A 23,626-nucleotide genomic window follows, 5' to 3' on the forward strand; every position below is an offset into this window, starting at 1 on the left:
AATTTTGTGTTAGTTTCAGGTGTACAGCAGAGTGATTCAGTTATACACACAGATGTATCTATTCTTTTTCAGATTCATTTCCCATTTAGGTTATTACAGAGTATTGATCAGATTTCCCTGAGCTATACAGTAGGTCTTTTTGATAACTGTAGCTTTGTAGTATAGTCTGAAGTCAGGGAGCCTGATACCTCCAGCTCCATTTTTCTTTCTCAGGATTACTTTGGCTATACAGTCTTTTGTTTCCATATAAATTTAAAAAAAATTGTTCTGGTTCTGTGAAAAATGCTATTGGTAATTTAATAGGGATTGCATTGAATCTGTAGATTGCCTTGGGTAGTGTAGTCATTTTGACAATATTGGTTCTTCCAAACCAAGAACATGGTATATCTTTCCATCTGTGTCACCTTCAATTTCTTTCATCAGAGTCTTATAGTTTTCAGAGTACAGGTCTTCTGCCTTGTTAGGTAGGTTTATTCCTAGGTATTTTATTCTTTTTGATGTGATGGTAAATGGGATTGTTTCCTTATTTTCTTTCTGATTTTTTCTGTTAGTGTGATTTCTGAGTGTTAATTTTGTATCCTGCAACTTTACCAAATTCATTGACACACTCTAGTAGTTTTCTGGTAACATCTTCAGGATCATCAATGTATAGTATCATGTCATCTGCAAACAGTGACAGTTTTACTTCTTTTCCAGTTTGGATTGCACTCATTTCTTTTTCTTCTCTGGTTGCTGTGGCTAGGACTCCCAGAACTTGAATAAAAGTGGTGAGAGTGGACATCCTTTTCTTCTTCCTGATCTTAGAGGAAATGCCTTCAGCTTTTTACCATTGAGTGTGATGTTAGCTGTGGGTTTGTTGTATATGGCCTTTATTATGTTGAGGTAGGTTCCATCTATGCCCACTTTCTGGACAGCTTTTATCATAAATGGGTGTTGGAAATGTAAAAAGACTTTTCTGCATCTATTGAGATAATCATATATTTGTTATACTTTTTAATTTGTTAATGTGGTATATCAGTGACTAATTTGGGGATAACGAAAAATCCTTGTATCCCTGGGATAAATCCCACTTGATTGTAGTGTTTGATCCTTTTAATGTATTGTTGGGTTTGGTTTGCTAGTATTTTGTTGAGGAGTTTTCCATCTATGTTCTTCAGTGATATTGGCCTGTAATTTTCTTTTTTTGTGGTATCTGTGTCTGGTTTTGGTATTAGGGTGATGGTGGCCTCGTAGAATGAGTTAGGGAGTGTCTCCCTCTGCTATATTTTGGAAGAGCTTGAGAAGGATAGGTGTTAACTCCTCTCTAAAGGTTTGACAGAATTTGCCTGTGAAGCCATCTGATACTGGACTTTTGTTTGTGTGAAGTTTTTAAAATAAGTTTCAATTTCAGTACTTGTGATTGTTCTATTCATATTTTCTATTTCTTCCTGGTTCAGTCTTGGGAGATTTTACCTTCCTAAGGATTTGTCCATTTCTTCTAGATTGTCCATTTTATTGGCATATAGTTGCTTGTAGTAGTCTCTTATGATCCTTTGTATTTCTGTGTTGTCCGACGTAACTTCTTTTTCATTTCTAATTTTAGTGATCTGAGCCCTATCCCTTTTTTTCTTGATGGGGTTGACTTAAAGTTTATCAATGTTGTTTATCTTTTCAAAGAACCAGCTTTTAGTTTCACTGTCTTTTCTCTTGTTTTCGTCATCTCTATTTCATTTGTTTCTGTTCTGATGTTTATGATTTATTTCCTTGTATTAACTTTGGGTTTTGTTTGTTCTTATTTCTCTAGTTGCTTACGGTGTAAGTTTTTGTTGTTTATTTGTGATTTTTCTTGGTTCCTGAGGTAAGACTGCATTGCTCCAAACTTCACTCTTAGAACTGCTTTTGCTGTGTCCCATAAGTTTTGGATCATCATGTTTTCATTTTCGTCTGTCTCTAGGTATTTTTGAATTTCCTCTTTGATTTCTTCAGTGATCCATTTGTTGTTCAGTAACATATTGTTAGCCTCCAGGTGTTTGTGTTTTTTGCATTTTTTTTCATGTAGTTGATTCCTAATCTCAACATTGCAGTTGGAGTGCTGGCTTGATATAATTTCAATTTTCTTAAATATAATGAGGCTTACTGTATGGTACACCATGTTATCTATCCTGGAAAATGTTCTATGTGCACTTGAGAAGAATGTGCATCTTCTCCTTTTAAATGGAATATTCTATAAATATCAATTAAGTCCATTTGTCTAATGTGTCATTTAAGCTTTTGTTTCCTTATTGATTTTCTGTCTGAATGATCTGTCAATTGATGAAAATGGGGTGTTAAAGTGTCCCAATATTATTGTGTTACTGTCAATTTCTCATTTTATGGCTGTAAGAATTTGCCTTATATATTGAGGTGCTCCTATGTTGGGTGTATAAATATTTACAATTGTTATATCTTCTTCTTGGATTGATGCTTTGCTCATTATGTGGTGTCCTTCTTTGTCTCTTGTAACAGTCTTTATTTCAAAGTCTATTTTGTCTGATATGAGTATCACTACTCCAGCTTTCTTTTGATTTCCATTTGCATGGAATACCTTTTTCCATCACCTCATTTTCAGTCTGTATGTGTCTCTAGATTTGATGTGGGTCTCTTGTAGACAGCATATATGTGTCTTTTTTTTTAAATTCGGATATAGTTGTTTTACAATGTCATGTTAGTTTCTACTGCACAGCGAAGTGGAGTTCCCTTTGCTATACAGCAGGTTCTTGATAGTTTTCTATTTTATACATATTAGTATATATATGTCAATCTCATTCTCCCAATTCATGTGACCACCATCTCCCCTTGGTGTCCATACATCTGTTCTCTACATCTGTGTCTCTATTTCTGCCTTGCAAACTGGTTCATCTGTACTATTTTTCTAGATTCCACATATATGTGTTAACATACGATATTTGTTTTTCTCTTTCTGACATACTTCAGTCTGTATGACAGTCTCTAGGTCCATCCATGTCTCTACAAATGACCCAATTTTGTTTCTTTTTATGACTGAGTAATATTCCATTGTATATATATACCACATCTTCTGCTTCTTTTTTAAATCAATTCAGCCAGTCTATGGCTTTTTGTTTGAGCATTTAATCCATTTACCTTTAAGATAATTACTGATCTGTATGTTCTTATTGCTATTTTGTTAATTGTTTTGGATTAGTTTCTGTAGTTCTTTTTTCTTCCCTTTTTGTTCTCTTCTCTTGTGATTTGATGACTACCTTTAGTGTTGTGTTTGGATTGCTTTTTCTTTTTTGTGTGTGTATCTGTTCTAGATTTTTGCTTTCCGCTTACCATGAGGTTTTGATATAACAGACTACATATATACAAGATTTTTAAAAGTTGCTGGTCTCCTAATTTCAAATGGATTTCCAAAATCCTGCATTTGTACGCTCCTCTTCTCACTATTGCTGTTTTTGTTATCATATTTTGTGTGGATGCTTGCCTACCTTTACTGTATGTTTGCCTTTACTGTTGCACTTTCCCATTCATAATTTTCTTGTTTCTAGTTGTGGTCTTTTCTTTTCCATCTAGAGAATATCCCTTAGCATTCGTTGGTTTGGTGGTGGTGAATTTTCTTAGCTTTTGTTTGTAAAGCATTTGCTTTTTCCATGGAATCTGAATGAGAGCCTTGCTGGGTAGAGTATTCTTGGTTGTGTTTTTTCCCTTTCATGGCTTTAGATATATCGTGTCACTCCCTTTGGGGCTGCAGAGCTACTGCTGAACAATCAGCTGATAACTTTATGGAAATTCCCGTGTGTGTTATTTGTTGCTTTTCCTTTGTTGCTTTTAATATTTTCTCTGCCTTAATTTTTTGTCAATTTGATTAATATGTGCCTCAGTATGTTCCTCCTTGGGTTTATCCTGTATGGGACTCTCTGCACTTCCTGGCCTTGAGTGGGTGTTTCCTTTCCCATGTTAGGGAAGTTTTTGGCTATTATCTCTTTAAATATTTTCTCAGGCCCTTTCTCTCTCTCTTCTCCTTCTGGGACCCCTATAATGCAAATGTTTGTGCATTTTATGTTGTCCCAGAAGTCTCTGAGACTGTCCTCATTTCTTTTCATTCTTTTTTCTTTATTCTGTTTTGCAGCAGCAATTTCCCCCAATCTGTCTTCCAGCTCACTTATTCGTTCTTCTGCCTCACTTTTTCTATTGATTCCTTCTAGTGCATTTTTCATTGCAGTTATTGTATTGTTTAATCTTTGTTTGTTCTTTAAAGCTTCTAGTGCTTTATTAAACATTTCTTGTATCCTACTGGTCTGTGCTCCATTCTTTTTCTGACATCTTGAATCATCTTTACTGTCATTACTCTGGATTATTTTTCAGATAGGTTGCCTATCTCCACTTCACTTAGCTGTTCTTCTGGGGTTTTATCTTGTTCTTTCGTCTGGAACATATTTCTCTGCCATCTCATTTTGTCTAGATTTCTGTCTTTGTGGTCTCCGTTCCTCACACTGAAGGACTGTAGTTTTTCTTGCTTCTGGTGTCTGCACTTTGCTGGGTGAGGTGGGTCCAGGGGCTTGTACAGGTTCCCTGGTGGGAGAGACTGGTGTCTGCCCACTGGTGGGTGGAGCTAGATCTTGTCCCTCTGGGGGTAAGGCCATGGCAAGAGGTGTGTTTATAGGTGGTTGTTGGCTCAGGACGACTTTAGGCAGCCTGTCTGCTGATGGGTGGGGCTGTGTTCCCACCATGTTCATTGTTTGGTCTGAGGCCTCCAAGTGCTGGATCCTACAGGCTGTTGTCCAGGTCTTGGTGTCAATATGATGACCTCTGGGAGAGCTCATGCTGATCAATATTCCTTGGAGCCCCCACCACCAGTGCCCTTGTCCCCACAGTGACCCACAGCCGACCCCTGCCTCCCTAAGATACTCTTCAAGACCCGCAGGAAGGTCTGGCCCAGGATCCTATGGAGTCACTGTTTTGCCCTGGGTCCCAGTGCACATGAAACCTTGTGTGCTCCCTCCAAGGGTGTAGTCTGTTTCCCCCAGTCCTGTGGAACTCCTAGACTCAAGCCCACTGGTCTTCAAAGCCAAATGCTTTGTGGGCTCCTCTTCCCATTGCCAGACCCCCAGGCTGGGGAGACTGACGTGGGGCTCAGAACTCTCACTCCTGTAGGAGAACCTCTGTAATATAATAATTTTCCAGTTTGTGGGTTGCCCACTTGGTGGGTATAGGATTTGATTATATTGCAGAAGCACCCCTCCTACCATCTCATTGTGGCTTTCTCTTTGTCTTTGGGTGTAGAGTACATATTTTGGTAGGTTGGGGTCTTTTTTATCAATGGTTGTTCAGCAGTTAGTTTTGATTTTGTTGTTTTTGTGAGAGGAGGTAAGCTCAAGTCCTTCTACTCTGCCATCTTGTCTCCTGCCCCTGTCATACTTTCTTCTTCATGTTTTCATGTTACTAATTAGCATCCTTTCATTTCAGCTTGAAGAACTTTCAGCATTTATTGTAAGACAAGTCTAGTGGTGATTAACTCTTTCAGCTTTTTTTTTTTTTTTTGGTCTGGGAAATTCTTTTTCTCTCCTTTATTTCTGAAGACAACTTTTCTGGGTACAGCATTCTTGGTTGGGTGTTATTTTCTTTCAGTACTTTGAATATAGCATTCCACTCTCTCCTTGCCTGCTAGGTTTCTGTTGAGAAATCTGCTGATAGCCTTATGCAGGTTCCCATGCATATGAGAATCGTTTTTTCTCTTGCTGCTTTTAATCTTCTCTTTTTGTCTTTGATTTTAGACAGCTTTATTATAATGTATCTTAGAGAAGACCATTTTGGGTTGAATTGTTTGGAGACCAGTGAGCCACATGAACTTAAATATCAAAATATCTACCCAGAATTGGGAAGTTCTAGTCATTATTTATTTAAATGATCTTTCTTCCCCTTTCTCCCTCTCTTCTCCTTCTGGGACTCCAATATTTTGTAGACTGTTAATCTTAATTTTATCCTATAAGTCACACAGGCATACTTCACTCTTTTTCATTCTTTCTTTTTTTTTTTTCCTACTCTGACTAGTCAATTTCAAATGAGCTTTCTTTGACTTCACAGACACTTTCTGCTGACTCATCAGGTCTGCTATTGATGTTCTCTATTGTATTTTTCATTTCATACATTGTATTCTTCAGCTCTATAATTTGTTTGGTTCTTTTTATGATTTCTACTCTGTTAAATTTCTTATTTTGTTCATGATGTTTTCCTGATTTTGTTGAATTGTTTCTCTTGTAGCTCACTGAGCTTCCTTAAAACAACTATTTTAAATTGTTTATCATGCAAATCACAGATCTTCTGGTCTTTGTGTGTCAGCTTCTGGAAATTATTGCATTCCATTGATGATGTCTTGTTTCCTTGATTTTTCATATTCCTTCTAGTCTTGTGTTGCTGTCACCTCCTCCAGTTTTTATTGACTGGCCTCTTCTATACATCCAATCATAGATTATTTGGTCTGGAACTTCTCCACTGGACTCCCAGACTTTTACAAAAACACTCTCATCTGTTGGTGAAAATCTGTGTTCTTTAGGGAGATGACAGTAGAAAACTATTTTGTCATTTTGATGATGTCGTCAGTTTTCAAAGGTGGTAAGTGTCAAAAATACAAGGGTTCCAGAGGCCAAACAATTATATGTAGATATTAGGGAGGGAGTTTGGGGAGTGCTCATTTTAATTTTTTAATTAAGCTTTTTATTTTGAGATCATTGTAGATTCACATGCAGTTGTAAGAGAAAATATAGAGATATACCTTGCACCCTTTACTCAATTTCTCCAATGATAGCATTTTGCAAAACTATATTACAATATTACATTTAGGATATTAACATTGTTACAGGATACAGTCAAGAGACAGAACATTTCTATCATCACAAGGATTACTCGTGTTACTCTTTTATAACCACACTCACTCCTTTCCTTTCCCTACTCCCTCCTTAACCCCTGGCAACCACTAATATGTTCACTATTTCCAAATTATATCATCTGAAGAATGTTATATAAATGGAGTTATACCATATGTAACCTTTGGATATTGGCTTTTCTCAGTCAGCATGAATTCTTAGAAATTCTCCCAAGTTGGTTTATGTACCAATAGTTGGCTCCTTTTTATTGATGTGTTATATTCCATGGTATAGATGTACCAGAATCTGCTTAATTACACCCATTGAAAGACATCTACATTGTTTCTAGTTTGGGCTATTATGAAAAAGCTGCTATGGGTGTTTGTTTAGAAGTTTTTAAGTGACAATAAGTTTTTGTTTCTCTGGGATAAATGCCCAGATGTGTCATTGCTGGGTCATTTGGTAGTTGTATGTTTTATGTCTTAAGAAACTACCAAGCTATTACATAAAATAGTGGCTGTACTGTTTTACATTCTCACCAGCAAGGTATGAATGATTCTGTTTCCATGTACCCTTGCTAACATTTGGTGTTTTCACAATTTTTTCTATTTTAGCCTTTGTAATAGATATGTAGTGATATCTCATTGTGGTTTTAATTTGCATATTTCCAATGATTAATGATGTTGAACATCTTTTCATGTGTTTAACTGATATCCATATATCCTCTTCAGTGAATTATCTGTCTTTTGCCCATTTTCTAATTGGAGTGTGTAGTTTTGTTTGTTTGTTTGTTTTTACTATTGAGTTTTTAAAAATTTGTTCATTTATTTATTTATTTTTGGCTGTGTTGGGTCTTCGTTTCTGTGCGAGGGCTTTCTCCAGTTGCGGTGAGTGGGGGCCACTCTTCATCGCAGTGCACAGGCCTCTCACTGTTGCAGCCTCTCTTGTTGCAGGGCACAAGCTCCAGACGTGCAGGCTCAGTAGTTGTGGCTCATGGGCCTAGTTGCTCTGCAGCATGTGGGATCTTCCCAGACCAGGGCTCAAGCCCACGTCCCCTGCATTGGCATGCAGATTCTCAACCACTGCGCCACCAGGGAAGCCCTTACTATTGAGTTTTTAGAGTTCTTTATATATTCTAGATACCAATGTTTTGTCAGATACATGGTTTGCAAATATCTTTCCTAGCCTGTAGCTTGTTTTTTCATCCTCTTTACATGGTCTTTCACGGGGCAAAATTTTCTATTTTGATGAGGTTGATTTTATCAATTTTTTATTTTATAGTTCAAGCTTTTGGTGTCAGTTCTAAGAACTTCTTTGCCTAGACCTAAATCCTGATGATTTTCTCCTACTGTTTTCTAAAATTTTTGCAGCTTTAAATTTAAGTTCATTATCTGTTTTGAGTTAATTTTTATAGGGTGTGAAATTAGGTTGAGATTATTTTTACTTTTGGCCTGTGGAAGCCCAGTTGCTTCAGTGCCATTTGTTTAAAAGGCATTCTTCCTCCACTGAATTGCTTTTGTACCTTTGTGAAAAATCAGTTGGGCATATTTGTGTAGGTCTGTTTTTGGTTTCTCTATTCTGTTCCATTGATCTAACATGTCTACCCCTCTACCAACACCAAACTGTCTTGGTTATTGTAGCTATATAATTAGTTTTGAAATCAGGGTAGACTTATTATTCAAACTTTATTCTATTTCAAGTTTATTTTAGTTATTCTGGGGTACTCATTTGATTTTGACCTGGCCCTAAAGCCTCTGGAGATGGAGACTGTACTCATGGCCCTAGGGAGCTCCATGATGACAAACTGAAATGGGTTGATGGACCAGGAATTAGCAACCAACTCCCAAGAAGTTATATATCAATTCTTAAAAACAATGCAGTGTAAAAAGCAAATGTAAAGTGAAAAGGCCTCCCTTGGAGCTAGGCTATGTCCTCTTTGCTTTTCTTCCAGCCAGGCTTCCCCTCCTCCAGAAGAGTAGTAGTAAGGTCCCATGGCATTACAGATTGTGTTGGAATCTGTATTAAATCTGAATTAGAGAAATCCTAACAACAATGCTCCCCATCATTTCCAGGAAGGGGTTATTGGAAGGATTAAGAAAGCTGGCTTTCTCAGGTATCTGAGAGAACTCCCTTCTTGCTCTTCCTATGTATATGATAAAACTATTGAACTACTAAGCTGTACAATCACTTCTACATGTGTAGTGCCCTTGAGTCTCAAAATATATCAGTCACCACAGCCCTGGACTAGGAGAGCCTTGAAAACTCGAAATAGAAATAAGGGAATCAATTTTTAGGAATTCTGTGAAGTTTGAGACTAGATAAGTTTCTTTGAAGACTTCAGGATTTCTATTAAACATGGAAAGCAGTTTAGGTGAACCATTGTTTAAATATTGGGAGACAAGAAAGGACCTGCAAGGGATAGCCTTGAGACAAGGCAGAGAAGGAACCTGACACAAAGGTTTGGTATGAGTGAGTAGGACTGTTTTCTAGTTCGTTGCTTTGTGCATGTTCCTCTGCTTTATGGTTTCTCAGTGAAAAGATAAGCCAGTCTCAGATAGACTTGAGGGAACTTGGGCTGAGGTAAAGGAACACCATCCCATCATGAAGGTCAGTGTGGTAGGGACAGTGGAGGAATTCAGAGTGAGAGAAGCTCAGGAGGTGAGAGCCTCCAGGGGACAGAGGTGGGCCACTAGGGCAGTAACCCCTTTGTAGCCTGAGGACTGTCCAGGTGGCTGGGGCTCATATCTCTAAGGAAGAAGCACATTCTCTCAAAGGGTTCTCCTATTCATACAGATCATAGACTTACTGTTATTAACTCCAGATTACTTTCTAAACTGTCATGTTTTCACCCCTAAGAAGTTAGGGGTGGTTGCCTTTAATTCCCTATCTAAAGCGAATCATATTTCCATGATGAGGGAAAGTGCCAATGAGGGCCTCCCAAGAGTAAGAAGCAACAAACAGAAGGAAGGCCATGTCTAGCCAAAGGCCCAAGCTAGGTGCACTCCTCAATTGGAAATCAGATCTTCACAGGCACTCAGCCTCCTCAATGAAAAGGAACCTCATTAGGAATAATTAAGGGTGCTTTATGTGGCTGCTAGAATCTCAGGCAACTTGAATCTGATCATTTTATATGGTGACTCATTCTGAACCAAAGAGCCCTTTAAAAGAGCACAAGGGAGGACCTAGGGAAAGTGAAGTCTCATTAAGATTGCCTACCCTGGGGACAATGATAGTGGCTGTCAGTAATAGAAATAGCTGTCAGTAATTGAGGTAAGACAAAAAAGTGAGCTGTTCTTTCCCATTATGGAGGATCATCAGAACCCTGAGATGGAGAAGAGAGAGCAGAGGACTTGGAGTCAAGCTGACTTAAGTTCAGAGTCACTTTATCCCAAAGATCCTCAGTTTCTTCACCTGGAAAATGGGGCTAATAATGCCTACCTTTTCAGGGGTACCATACAAATGAAATGAAGGAACTTATATAGAATGACTGGTACTGAATAGGTTCTTGAAAAAAAGAAGGGATAGTTCCTACCTTTTGTTCAATTAAGCATTTTAATTTTTTCTAGTTCAGGAAAATGAGAAAATAAAGCTTCATTTCATATTCAAATTGATCCCCAAGGTATTTTTCTTTTTTAAATACTTTATGGTTCAAAAAGAGAATAACTATCTGAATCTTCTGTCTAGGTTCAGTTTGAAGTTGTCCATTCTGATTTGGGGTTCCTGATTTCGCAAATGCTCCCAAACCAATGAAAGAATTGTTATGCACATATCCCTAATATATTTATACATATTAATAAATTATACAAATTCACTATTGTCCAACTGTTTGTAAATTGTTAGTAAAGTTTAGTTTTTCTCTTTTATTTAAGTGAAAATAAAGGAAACAGAGGTTCTATTTTTTACCTGTACCCAATGTGCTATCTTTAGACATGACTGCCTTAAATTATTCACTCCTAAGCCTTAAGTCTTTTAAGACCATTTGCCAACTGTCATCAGGGACACCTGGGTATCTGGACATTTCCCACCACCCCAAGTGAACTTCAGCATGGAAACAAGCCTAGGAATATGCAAGCACATAGCCTATGGCTTCTCAGTCTCACAACGAGAGTGGGTGAGGCCAGGGAGGTTGTAGTTAAAGGCAGTTTTACCTTTTTGTTTCGGGACTTTTCTCACAGTCATTGCAGCCTGCCTCTTCTGATTTTCAGAAATTTCAAAGCCTATAACATAAAAATACATGATTTTGTTATGAGAAACATAGACCTTTCTTAAATGTATAAATTAGTACAACTTTTCTGGAAGAGTAATTTTGCCAAGATATATCAAAAGTCTTGAAAAGCAAAAAAAGGAAAGTGGTCAGAAACTTGGACAAAGACTTACAACAATGCATTTCAATGTATAGAGGGGCAAAAAAGTGAGATCATGAGTTAAGAGGCTGTTAAATGAAGAATGGTTGAATAAAATATGGTGTAAAGTGGGAAAATATTTCACAACCAAAAGCAAAAACACAAAGAAAAGGAAAAAAATGAGTCAAAGATAAATGATTACAACAGAAAATGTATATAGACTTAATGAAACTTTCAGAAGGAGAAAAAAAATTGAATGGCAAAAAGTAATTAATGAAATAACCAAAATGTCTGTGCAAGTTCTTTGCGAATTTTTTAATTGAGTTACTTGGTTTTTGGCTAATTGAGTTGTAGGAGTTCCTTATATATTTTGGAAATTATCAGATATATGGTTTGCAAATATTTTCTCTCATTTAGTAGGTTGCCTTTTTGTTCTGTTGTTTCTTTCCTTTGCTGTGCATAAGCTTTTTCGTTTTATGTAGTCCCACTTGTCTATTTTTGCTTTGCTGTCCATGTTTTTGGTGTCATATCCAAGAAATCATTGCCAAAGACCAATGTCAAGAAGTATTTCTCCAATGTTTTCTTCTAGGATTTCTGCAGTCTCCAGTCATATGTTTATGTCTTCAGTTCACTTTGAACTGATTTTCATGTATGGTATAAGGTAGGAGTTCAATTTCATTCTTTTGTATGTGGATATCCAGTTTTCACAACACCATTCATTGAAGAAACAATCCTTTCCCAATTGTGTATTCTTGGGACCCTTGTTGAAGATATGTTGAATATATACGTGTAGGTTTATTTCTGAGCTCCCTATCCTATTCCATTGGTCTATATGTCTGTCTTTATGCCAGCACCATACGGTTTTAATTACTGTAGCTTTGTAATATATTTAGAATCAGGAATTGTGATGCCTCCAGCTTTGTTCTTCTTTCTTATGGGTGTATTTTGGATCCCCATGAATTTCAGGATTGTCCTTTTTTTCTGTTTCTGTAAAAAATGTCATAGGATCACATTGAGTCTATAGATGGCTTTCAGTAAAATGGATATTTTATCAACATTGTCTTCTGTTCCATGAACACAGAATGTCTTTCTATTTATTTGTGTCTTCTTTAATTTCTTTCAGCAATATTTTGTAGTTTTCTGTGTACCAGTCTTTTACCTCCTTGGTTAAGTTTATTCCTAAGTATTGTATTCTTTCTGATGCAACTGTAAATGGGATTGTTTGCTTAATTTCTTTTTCAGAGAGTTTGTTGTTAGTGTATAGAAACACAACTTTTTTGTGTGTTGACTTTGTATCCTACTAATTTACTGAATTCATTTATTAGATGTAAGAGCTTTTTGTGGAGTCTTTAGGGTTTTCTATACATAAGATGATGTCATCTGCAAACAGGAATAATTTTACTTCTTCCTTCCTGATTTGGAGGCATTAATTAATTAATTAAGCCTAATTGCTCTGGCTAGGACTTCCACTACTATGTTGACTAGAAGTGTTGAAAGTGGGCATCCTTCTTGTTCCTGATCTTAGAGAAAAAGCTTTCAGCTTTCCCCCCTTAACTATTATGTTAGCTGTGAGCCTTCCATACATGGCCTTTATTATGTTGAGGTAAATTCCTTCTATACCTTTATAGTTTTTATCATAAAAGGGTGTTGAATTTTGTCAAATGATTTTTCTGCATCTATAAAGATGATTGTGTGATTTTTTTCCTTTATTTTGTTAGTGTGGTGTATCACATTAATTGATTTACATATGTTGAACAATCCTTGTATCCCAGGGATAAATCCCACTTGGTCATGGTGTATGATCCTTTTATTGTACTGTTGAATTTTGTTTACTAGTGTTTTATTGAGGATTTTCCCATGTATTTCGTTAGGGATATTGGCCTGCAGTTTACTTTTCTTGTAGTGGAAGGCTTAATGTTGTTAAATGCCCATTCAAACCCAAAGTCATCTACAGATTCAGTGCAATCCAATCAAAACCCCAATAGCATTTTTTACAGAAATAGAAAAATCAATCCTAGAATTCATGTGGAAACAGAAAAGACCCATAATAGCTAAAGCAATCTTGAGGGAGAAGAACAAAGCTGGAGGCATCATAATTCCTGTTTCAAAATATACTATGAAGCTACAGTAATTAAAACAGTATGGTACTGGCATAAAGACAGACATATAGACCAATCGAACAGGAGAGAGAGCCCAGAAGAAACCCACACATATACAGTCAACATATCTTTGACAAGGCTGCCAAGAGTACACAATGGGGAAAAGACAGTTTCCTCAACAAATGGTTCTGTGAAAACTGCATATCCACATGCAAAGGAATGAAATTGAACTTCTACCTTACACCATACATGAAAATCCATGCAAAGTGGACTGAAGACTTAAATGTATGACTTGAAACTGTAAAGCTCCTAGAAGAAAAGAGGGAAAAATCTTCTTGACATTGGTCTTGACAATGATGTCTTGGATATGATACCAAAAGCATAGGCAACAAAGCAGAAGTAGACAAATAGGACTACATCAAACTAAAATGTTTTAGCACAGCAAAGGAAAGAAACAACAGATTAAAAAGGCAATCTATGGAATGGGAGAAAATATTTGCAAACCATATATCTGATAAGGGGTTAATTTCCAAAATATATAAGAAACTTCTATACTCAATAGCAAAAAAACAAATAACTTGATTAAAAATAATGGGCAAAGGACTTGCATAGACATGTCCTCAAAGAAGTCATATAAATGGCCAACAGGTATATAAAAGGACATCACTAATCATCAGGGAAATGCAAATCTAAACCATAATAAAATATCACTTCACTCCTGTTTAGAGAGCTATTATCAAAGAAACAAAAGATAATAAGTATTGGCAGGAATGTAGAGAAACTGGAACCACAGTAAACTGTTGGGAATTAAAATGATTTAGTCATTATGGAAAACATTATGGAGGTTCCTCATAAAATTAAAAATAGAACTAACATATGATCCAGTAATCCCACTTCTTGGTATATATCCAAAATAAGTGAAATCAGGATCTTGAAGAGATATCAGTACTCTTAGCTTCATTGCAGCATTATTCCCAATAGCCATGATATGGAAACAATCTAAATGTCTGAGGATGGATAAAGGGATAAAGAAAATGTGGTATGTATTTTTGTATACACACACACACAAACACACACACACACACACACACACACACACACACACACACTGGAATATTATTCAGCCCTAAAAAGGAAGGGAATTCTGCCATATGTGACAACATGGATGAATCTGGAGGACATTTGCTAATTAAAATAATGCAGTCACAGAAGGACAAATCTTGTATTTGTATGAATATGAGGTATCTAAACTAGTCAAACTCATAGATACAGAGAGCAGAATGGTGATTCTAGAGGCTGGAAGGAGGGAAAAATGGGGAGCTGCTTCTCTATAGCTATAAAATTCCATTTATACAAGATATGAATAAGTCCTAGAGACTTGTTTACAACAATGAGCCTATGACTAACATTACTATATTGTGCCCTTAAAAATCTGTGAAAAGTATAGAGCTCATGGTGTTTTTGCCACTTGAAAAAAAACAAGAAAGGCTGAGGTCTCCCCCAAGAGAAGAAATTTTGCCTCAGAGCTTCAGACTTACAAGCCCTATAGATGACAGCTTTGGCCTATGCCCATGAGTTCAAGCCTGCCCATGACCTTTGATTCCTGACTGCCTGGAGTTGCTTAGCCAGGCTTCACAATCACATAAGGCAATTCCTTATAATAAATCTCTTAAAAGTAATACATCTCCTATTGGTTATGCTTCTCTTGTTGAACCCTGACTGATACAAGGAGTAATATTAGATTCTGTATTCTTCAACTGGAGAGTTACTTATGATAAATTATGTTTGAAAAAGCAAGTTACAGAGTAATATGTATAGTATAATATAATTTTTCTAAATAAAAATAAAGTCTTATGTGTATATATGTTTATATGAGCTTAAGATTAGTACAGAAAGAGGCACACCGAACTAATACTGATTATCTCACACAGCTTAGGAGCAACAGAGAAGGGAAAAGAATGCTAAACTTTATTACATTTCCATATGTGTTTAAACAGTTATTATGACCATGCATTTATTTTATAATTAAAAAATAAAAAACATAAAAATTATGGTAAATCCATATGACAGCCATAAAAAATAATGATTAAAATAGTAAATGATTTAGAGAAATGCTAATGATATAATTTTTAGTGAAAAATAAGGACATAAAATTATATCTATCCATCAAGAAGTGGCAGAAGTTGAAGGAGACAGATATAAAGATTCAGCCACCCTAGTTTTTATTTATTTATTTATTTTTAAGACACATAGAAAAAAAAAGATGGGAAGGAAATATATCAAAATGTTTACAAAAGTTATCTCTGGGTAGTATGTTCATGTGTGATTTTTAGTTTTTTTCTTGTATTTTTTGTTTCTTTCCCCAAAATTGCTTACAATGAAAATGATTTACTGTTATAATCAGACCAAAAACCTTAATATTTTTAAAAAGATGAACATAAGCTGTCAGGAAGTAACTTCTGGAAGCTCTTCTATTGTTTGGGAACCAGAGGGAATGGTATGAATCTTCAAGTTGATCTAGGGTTTGCAAAAAGCACACTAAGGCAATTCCTCTAATAGCACTAACAACCTAGGCAGGGTCAGAGGTTGCTGGCGCCTGCCATTGGGAGAAGCAGCCAGTACCATTTCTATAATGATTTCACATTATGTCCCAAAGCAGTGCCCATAGGCTGAAAGCAAATTGACACCAATGGGACTTAAAGTGAATTATCAATATGCACTCTACCCTAAACCTGAGAAGACTAGGATAAGACTAAGCAGTGTCTTTCTGATTATCCTTCCTTTCCTCTGGACCATTTCCATCGCTAACACTTCAGATAGGAGAATACATTTGCACCAGGACTCAAATGGTAGGCCCATTTTTCTAGAGGCAGTTTCTACCAACTTGAACATACAGATGTTTTAAGGTATAATTCTCCTCCCTATAAGTGAGTCAAAAACAGAAACTCTTGTGTCTTCTCATGAAATTTCAGAGCCTGGCTGTTTGGTATTTTTATGCCAGAAAGGCAGGACCATGAGTAAGAGACCAGATAGTACTTTGTAAACCACAAAGCTAAAGCCTAAATCCCACAGTTGGAAAGCAGCATAAAAAGTATCTCTACCAGCTATATTCCCTTTGGAAAGGAAAACAACTTATTTCAAGCCAAAGAGTATAGCTTAGTATGATTCTAAATCGTGCAAGTGGTCATGGTTTTAGACCCTGTTATATTTTCTATAATTTACTTTAAAATACTTTCATAAAGAGTGCATGATATATACATGCACATTAATTTTAATCTATACTCTAGGGGCATTTAGTTAACATCTAAAATGCCCTAATCAGGAATATACACTCAAGAGGAGCAGTTCAGTCACCTTAATGCAGGAGGCCTAATTAGCATAATACATGTTAAAAATGAATTTTTACTGATAAAAAAAGAATGCCGTGCAAGATGTGCCCTGGCCACAAAAGTCTTACAGGCATTTTAGCCCTCACAAGAACTGGGTATAAGAATCCAGTGAACCCTATAGCCTATACATACACTTCAGAAGGAAGCCTGAAGTTTAAGATTGAAAATGGGTACTATATTTTGGCCCTTGTCAGAGGATTTTGTCACTAGACTCTGACTAGGAACTTAGCTGAATCCTATATGTTACCAAATCTGCCTCGACTAACCTAAGCTTTTTACAGAAGATGCTGTTATGTATCTAAGGACAGAGTTGGGACTTCATTGAAATTACAGAACAGGCTGTATGACTGCTTTTGTGTTTGTTTGCTAATAAATTTTTGTATGTTTGGGAGAATCGAGCCTGAGGTTTTATTTCAGTGTAATAATCTTATCTAGTAATGAGAATGTAGGGGAGACCAACCTCTATCACTTAACCCTGACTAATAGAAATTATTGGTATCTACCAAAAATAACCTAATAATAGGGGACCACCAAAGTGGATTAGGTTAGTTTGCAACAAAAATCTTCTCTTTGCCTCTGAAAAAATGAAAACGAATTTAACTCACTGTGTTCTTCATAGCCATATTCTTCTTTCTCCTCTCAGGTCACTTACCGATTTTTTCATCTTCCTGTACCATTTTCCTCTCTTCTCTGAAAGCCCTGAGCCAGCGTATCTTCTCCTCCAACTTCTTGGCAAAGAATAGGTGTATCTCCTCAGTTTCCTTGTTATGAAGCTTGAAGGCATTTTTCATGCTGACATTAAAGTCATCATCTCTGCCATCTTCAATGTCAACTACTTCATATTTATCCATATCAATGCGGCCTTTGTAGTACAGGATGTCTCTCCGGATCAGGTCCTAGGTAGGAAGAAAGAGAAGGCTTTTTGTTGAAGGTATGTGGAGAGTGGGTACCAGGAGACTTGGCACATGGGCGTAGCAGGATGCTAACATTGCCATTGTTCTGGAGTATCAATGAGGGGTGGTTTGGTCTAAATTTGGGCAGGTTAGCTTAGTGTATGACACTAATAGTTGGTTAACTAGATGCTCTTAGAGAAAGCCTCTGGCCTACATCCATAGACTTTGTCTCAGACTTCAGCCTCAATCCATGTATGTGTTTGCAAGACTGCTGATGGGAAGTAGGAAGCAGTAAGCCACACAAGCACAGTTAGCAAGGGCTTTTCCTCTTCCAAAATATTTGCAAGCCTTCCAGAAGTATGAAATGAACTGGTTGGTTGCCTGCAGTATATTCAGGAATCCAAGCAAGCCAATGAGACTTGCATATCAGAGGGGAGATGAGTGATAATAGTAGCTAGGTGGCCACAGGCTGCTGGCCAGGAAAGATTACTTAGGGAAGGTTGAACATTTAGCACTCTGGGGAGTTTTGGAGAAGGCCTAGGCTAGCAGGAGAAATGGGGGGAAAGTGAATAAAGAGCTTCATATATTGACATGGATGAATCTCACAAATCTTATTCTGTGAGAAAAATAAAAGTTGTAGTTGGATACAAATAGTATATTGCCTATCTGTTATGAGTTTTGTTTTGTTCTTGGGTACACAGAATTGAATCCCAATTCTCAGTCCATGAGACACTCATCATTACTCAATGCACAGTGCTCTTATTTCTCTATTTATTTACTTACTTACTTTTAATGATGTATTAAGTTTTGGTGAACCCACTGCTCATTCCAAAAGCTACGACGCCAAGGCAACCTCCATATTGAATCACATGCTCATCATTCCCCTGGTTTCTTTTCTATATAGTTTTATCTCATCTATATCTATTCCATTTATATAAGGTTTAAAAACATACAAAATAATGCCATCTAATATTTAGGGATACATACATATGTACAATAATTATGTAAAAATATACAACAATGCCATTCAAGAGAGTACAGAGAGGAGAATGGGGACAAGTGAGAAAGAAGGGAAAGGAAGGGAAGAAAAGAGGGAGAGGAGAAAGACTGTGTTTGTAATGATTTATTTCTTAAGTTGGATAGTAAGTGCTCATTATATTGTTTTTATATCTTTTTGAATATCAAGAATTTCATAAGTTAAAAAAAGAAAAACAGAGGGGTGGATGAAATGACCTGTGGGTCTGTGGAATGTAAGGTTTGATAAATAACTGTCTCACAATGGTCTTTCAGCCCCTCGCCCTCTCAGCACTGCCCTCAGTTTCCCTTGAGAGCACACCTACTGCTGCATGTGATGTGGCTGAGTCTGTCTAAGGAGGGCCCCAGTGAGCCCTGCTCTGACAGATGTCTTCTACTAGTAGCAGGGGCCCTTTCTGGCCAACTCTCCCTCCTCTCTGCTTATATTTGGCCTTCTAGACTATCTGATAGAGTCAGAAATGTTCATTAATTTTTATTACCATTACATGGTCTGGTTAAACTATTCCCATTTTACTGAATTGTCTGACATGCCTCACAGTTCACAGCTGCAGGCTACCTGCAAAGGATTTGCCTTTGGCCACTCACATTCCCAGTCCTAACTCTTCACACTGCATGGTAAACTGGGCTTTTCTGTAGGGCTGGGGAAGGCTGTCTTTAAGGATTCCCAGCATAGCTCTATCAATCTCAAAGCCCCAGGCTGGGAAATACAGGTGTTGATAAATTGCTTTGCAAAAAATAACAATCATGGTGTTCTTTTTCCTTCCATAGTGATTATGCATATAAATAGGCTTTCGAGTACAGATGGGTTCTGATCTGTTGGGTAACCTTGGCATCAAGTTTATAGGAGAGAGATAAGTCTGCTGTATGGAGTGGGACAACGTAGCTCCAAGCTTGTTTCAGAGCCTGGATTCCTTTCACCATGCTCAAAGTGGACAAGCTCAGTCCTGCCAAAAGGATGTGGTGACGCCCATGCACTGACTTCCATAGTCCCCAGGAACACTTTGTGAAACATATGCATAAAAAGTAGGCCCTGTCAGGCTAATCTAACTACAAAAGCAGAACAAGCTGAGGAGAATGGATCAATGTAATCTACTTTGATCTTGTAAAGTCTTGAAACCTGCCTTACAATACATAATACAAATACACACAGACCTGGACCACACAGCTAATAGGTGGGTGTCCACCTGGCTTGAACATGGGCAGGCTCAACCTCCCTCTATTCCTAACTTCAGCCTGCAGCTTCCTTTCCCTCTGAGTTGGTATGTCATAATCATTGTTAGCCTTCAAAATCTTTACTAGTTTCCAAAAATGGAAAGAATGTATATGATCTTGGAGCTAAATTAAAAGCATCAACTGAACCTCCTATTGTTTCTTTAGGTATTTATCGATAATAAGGAAAGAGAGAGAATTCTGTCTTTGTGGCACGGGAGCAGGGCTAGAGGGATGTGTCATTAAAATTCTCCCTTTGCCTGCTCTTTCTGGCTCCCCAGAGCGTTGAATGTGAGTTTTCAGGCATCAGATTAGTCATAAAACCAAGTGTAGGAATGTGATAGGAATGATTAAGAATGACCCACTGTTCAGAAAATCTAACCAGAAAGGGTAGCTAAGGCCACCAAGCAGCATGGAATGGCATAAATAACATGAGTTAGAGCCTAAAGTTCTGAGTTTGAATCTTAGCTGCTTAACCTACTAGCTGTGTTGTACTGGGCAAATGAATTAACCTCACTGAGCCTCGATTTCCTCAACTATAAAACTGGGAGAGTCATTCTCACCTTGTAAAATTGTAAAGCTCAAATCTAAACATGCAGTTTCCAGGTCATGAGGCCAGCCTTGTCTGATAAACATGGTGCTGAGCTTTCTTTCTTCTAGATCAGTGTTTCATAGCTCTTTAAAACTCCTTTTGATAAATCTAAAAATCCCACTGCCTCCTTTAGTTCATTTAAACTTTCAAAATAAGTTAAATATTGTGACTGAAAAGAAAACAAAGCAAAAGTAATTCTGAATATTTTAAAATTTTCATAGCTACCCCACTGTCTCTGGAAATTCCATATACCCTTTCAGGGTAGGGGTGGTGGTAGTGGTGGGTGGCAAATACTGTTTGCCACTCACTCACCAAAATCACAGATCTATACTTAGGTTCACACTAATATCCCCTCCCTGCCCCCAAAGAAGTCTCCTATTCCAATCCTTCCAGCCTTCAAGATCAAAGTCATACATTCTTCTTCCTCAAAGCAGCCTTCCCTGATTGCACCATCCAGCTCAAGTTACTATGGTTTTCCTTTTCTGAATGCTAGCACTGACTATGAAGACCCTTATACAATTGGCACTCAGTTACCACACTAGTGAATTTGCATTAGTTGTGTTTTACAGCTTTTAATTTTGTCCGTCCATTCAGGCTGTGCCCAGCACTGAGCCTTCCTTGGTCTTTCCTCACTTAGGAGTTATCCAGGGAAGGACAGCTGATAAAGCCTCAGAGGCTTTTCTGCTCAGCTTCTACACATAACAAGGGGGCAAAGCCCTCCTGAGCCCTAGTTGCCTGTGGTACTATTGGGACCAGAATGCCCACATGCCAATTGTTAATGGTGGTCTGAGTGCTTTCAAAGGGACATGGTGAATAGGTGCTCACCACAGATGCTATTTGGGTCATCACAAGTTCTCTGCCTAAATGGGATTGTTTCTAATAGGATGGCAGCCTTCCTCCTTTTCCTTTCCACTCATCCAAGTTGGAGGAGATTAAGGGAGCTAGTGCTTCTCTAGTAGGGCCCTGGCAGTCTGCAGCCAAGCACTCTGGCCCTGGGCCTGGCCCTAGCCATAGCCCCAGAAAGGAGCCCACCCCCGTCCCTCACATTACATGACTGAAACAGCTGGGAGTTGTTTGAATTTGGCATCACTGGGTATTCATGGGGTTTAATAAAACACTGCAGGACATTTTGTACAAATGACAGATGCTACAATCTGGAGAATGCAAATCTTCAGGATTGCAGCCTGCCTCACTTGCTTGTCAGTAAGGTTCTCCCTAGCTCTTTAGAGGGGGCCCTGGCTGCTCACACCTAGCCTGACAATCTGGTTTTATCTCAGGTACTAGGGAAGGCACATGGTGCTGGGACTGGATTTGTCTTTATAATTATTGTATTCCAGCATCTACAGTACATACTTAATAATAACAAAATAATAACAACAACAATGGCAACAGTGAACACTTAACCAACATACATTATGCGCCAGACACTATTCTAAATGCTTTGCATTTCCCCCAGCTTTACTGAGGTATAATTGACAAAATTGTATATATTTAAGGAGTAATATGTGATGTTTTGATATATGTATGCATTATGAAATGATCACCACAATCAAGCTAATTAACATATCCATCATCTCACATAGTTACCTTTTTTTTTGTGATGAGAACACTTCAGATCTATTTTCTTAGCAAATTTCAATTATACAATACAGTGTTGCTAACTATAGTCACCATTTGTACATTAGCTCTCCAGAAGTTATTTGTCCTACATAACTGAAAGTTCTTACCCTTTGATCAACATCTCCCCATTTCTCCCACCCCCATGAGCCCCTGGCAACCACCATTCTACTCTCTACCTTTATGAGTTGGCCTGTTTTAGATTCCATATATAAGTGAGATAATATGGTATTTGTCTTTCTCTGTCTTATTTTACTTAGCATAGTGTCCTCCAGGTTCATCCATGTTGTTGGATATGGCAGGCTTTCCTTAGTTTTTTTTTTTTAAGAAGTTTTTTTTTTGTTTTTTTTTTAACTTTTGGGTTTATTTATTTATTTATTTATTTATTTATTTATGGCTGTGTTGGGTCTTCGTTTCTGTGCAAGGGCTTTCTCTAGTTGTGGCAAGTGGGGGCCACTCTTCATCGCGGTGCGCAGGCCTCTCATTATCACGGCCTCTCTTGTTGTGGAGCACAGGCTCCAGACGCGCAGGCTCAGTAATTGTGGCTCACGGGCCTAGTTGCTCCGTGGCATGTGGGATCTTCCCAGACCAGGGCTTGAACCCGTGTCCCCTGCATTGGCAGGCAGATTCTCAACCACTGCACCACCAGGGAAGCCCCTTTCCTTAGTTTTTAATGCCGAATAATATTACATTGTGTGTGTGTGTGTGTGTGTGTGTGTGTGTGTATGACGTTTTCTTTATGTGTTCATCCCTTGCCAACTACACTTTGCATTTATTAACTTAAATCATCCTCACAACTATCCTACAAGTTAGGTACTGGTATAACCCCATTTTATGAGGAACTGTGGACATAGAGCAGTTAAGAAACTTGCCGTGGAATAAAAGCTACCATCTATGGCACTGCTGGGCTTTGAGACTAGGCTATCTGGCTCTAAAAATCTGTGCTTGTTTTAACCACTGTGTATACTGCCTCCCAATAAAAATGTGCTGAATAAATGATTAGTAACACTGCATATACAGTAATCAATGGCTAATATTTGTTAAGCATTTACTGTGTGCCAGGCACTGCAACTGTATTGTCTCATTTACCCCTCACAACCTCCCTTCCATGTAGATACTATTATGGTTCCCATTTTGCAAATGAGGGGATAATAAAAGGCACAGAGAATTTGTTCAAGGTCACACAACTGATGGGAAAACGGAAATTGGTGGCCTCTTGTCTGGCCCTAGAACCCATGCTCTTGACATTATACTTTACTGCTTCCCACTACTTCAGGTGATTCTCCTCAAAGCCTCTGGAGATGAATTCTGTCATCAGCCTGATTTGACACTGATAAAAATAAGGAGTTAAAGAACTGGCCCAAGGTTAGACAAATTAGTAAGAGACAGTAGAGTCTAGGACTCAGGTGTTCTGGTTTTAAACCCCCTGGTTTTAAAGCAGAAATCTTCTTTCTGTCTATTCCGCCTCTGATGCTACTGGTGCATTCCTGAGTTGTCCCGAATGGCTCCTTCTCCAAGTCTGGCCCTTTAGTGCACGAAGAAATGGTCCAAATGCAGAAAGTTCCATGTATAGAAGAAATCCTCTCTCCAGCATCTTTATACTCTGT

At 37.8% G+C, this 23,626-nt stretch overlaps 1 protein-coding gene across 9 annotated transcripts in view; it reads right to left on the reverse strand.

Moving 5' to 3' along the window:
- The window catches only part of ARHGEF9 (Cdc42 guanine nucleotide exchange factor 9), a 231,232-nt gene that overhangs the window by 20,813 nt on the left and 186,793 nt on the right, over positions 1-23,626 (reverse strand). For all 9 annotated transcript variants that reach the window (XM_082376655.1, XM_082376656.1, XM_082376649.1 and 6 more), the window contains 2 exons: positions 17,326-17,569; positions 10,991-11,059 (listed from right to left, as the gene is read on the reverse strand). In XM_082376655.1, coding sequence (XP_082232781.1) covers positions 10,991-11,059; positions 17,326-17,569 — 313 coding nt within the window. The remainder of the gene's footprint in view (positions 1-10,990; positions 11,060-17,325; positions 17,570-23,626) is intronic.

The sequence above is a fragment of the Balaenoptera borealis genome (assembly GCF_965194805.1).
Source record: "Balaenoptera borealis genome assembly, chromosome: X".
Classification (NCBI taxonomy): domain Eukaryota; kingdom Metazoa; phylum Chordata; class Mammalia; order Artiodactyla; family Balaenopteridae; genus Balaenoptera; species Balaenoptera borealis.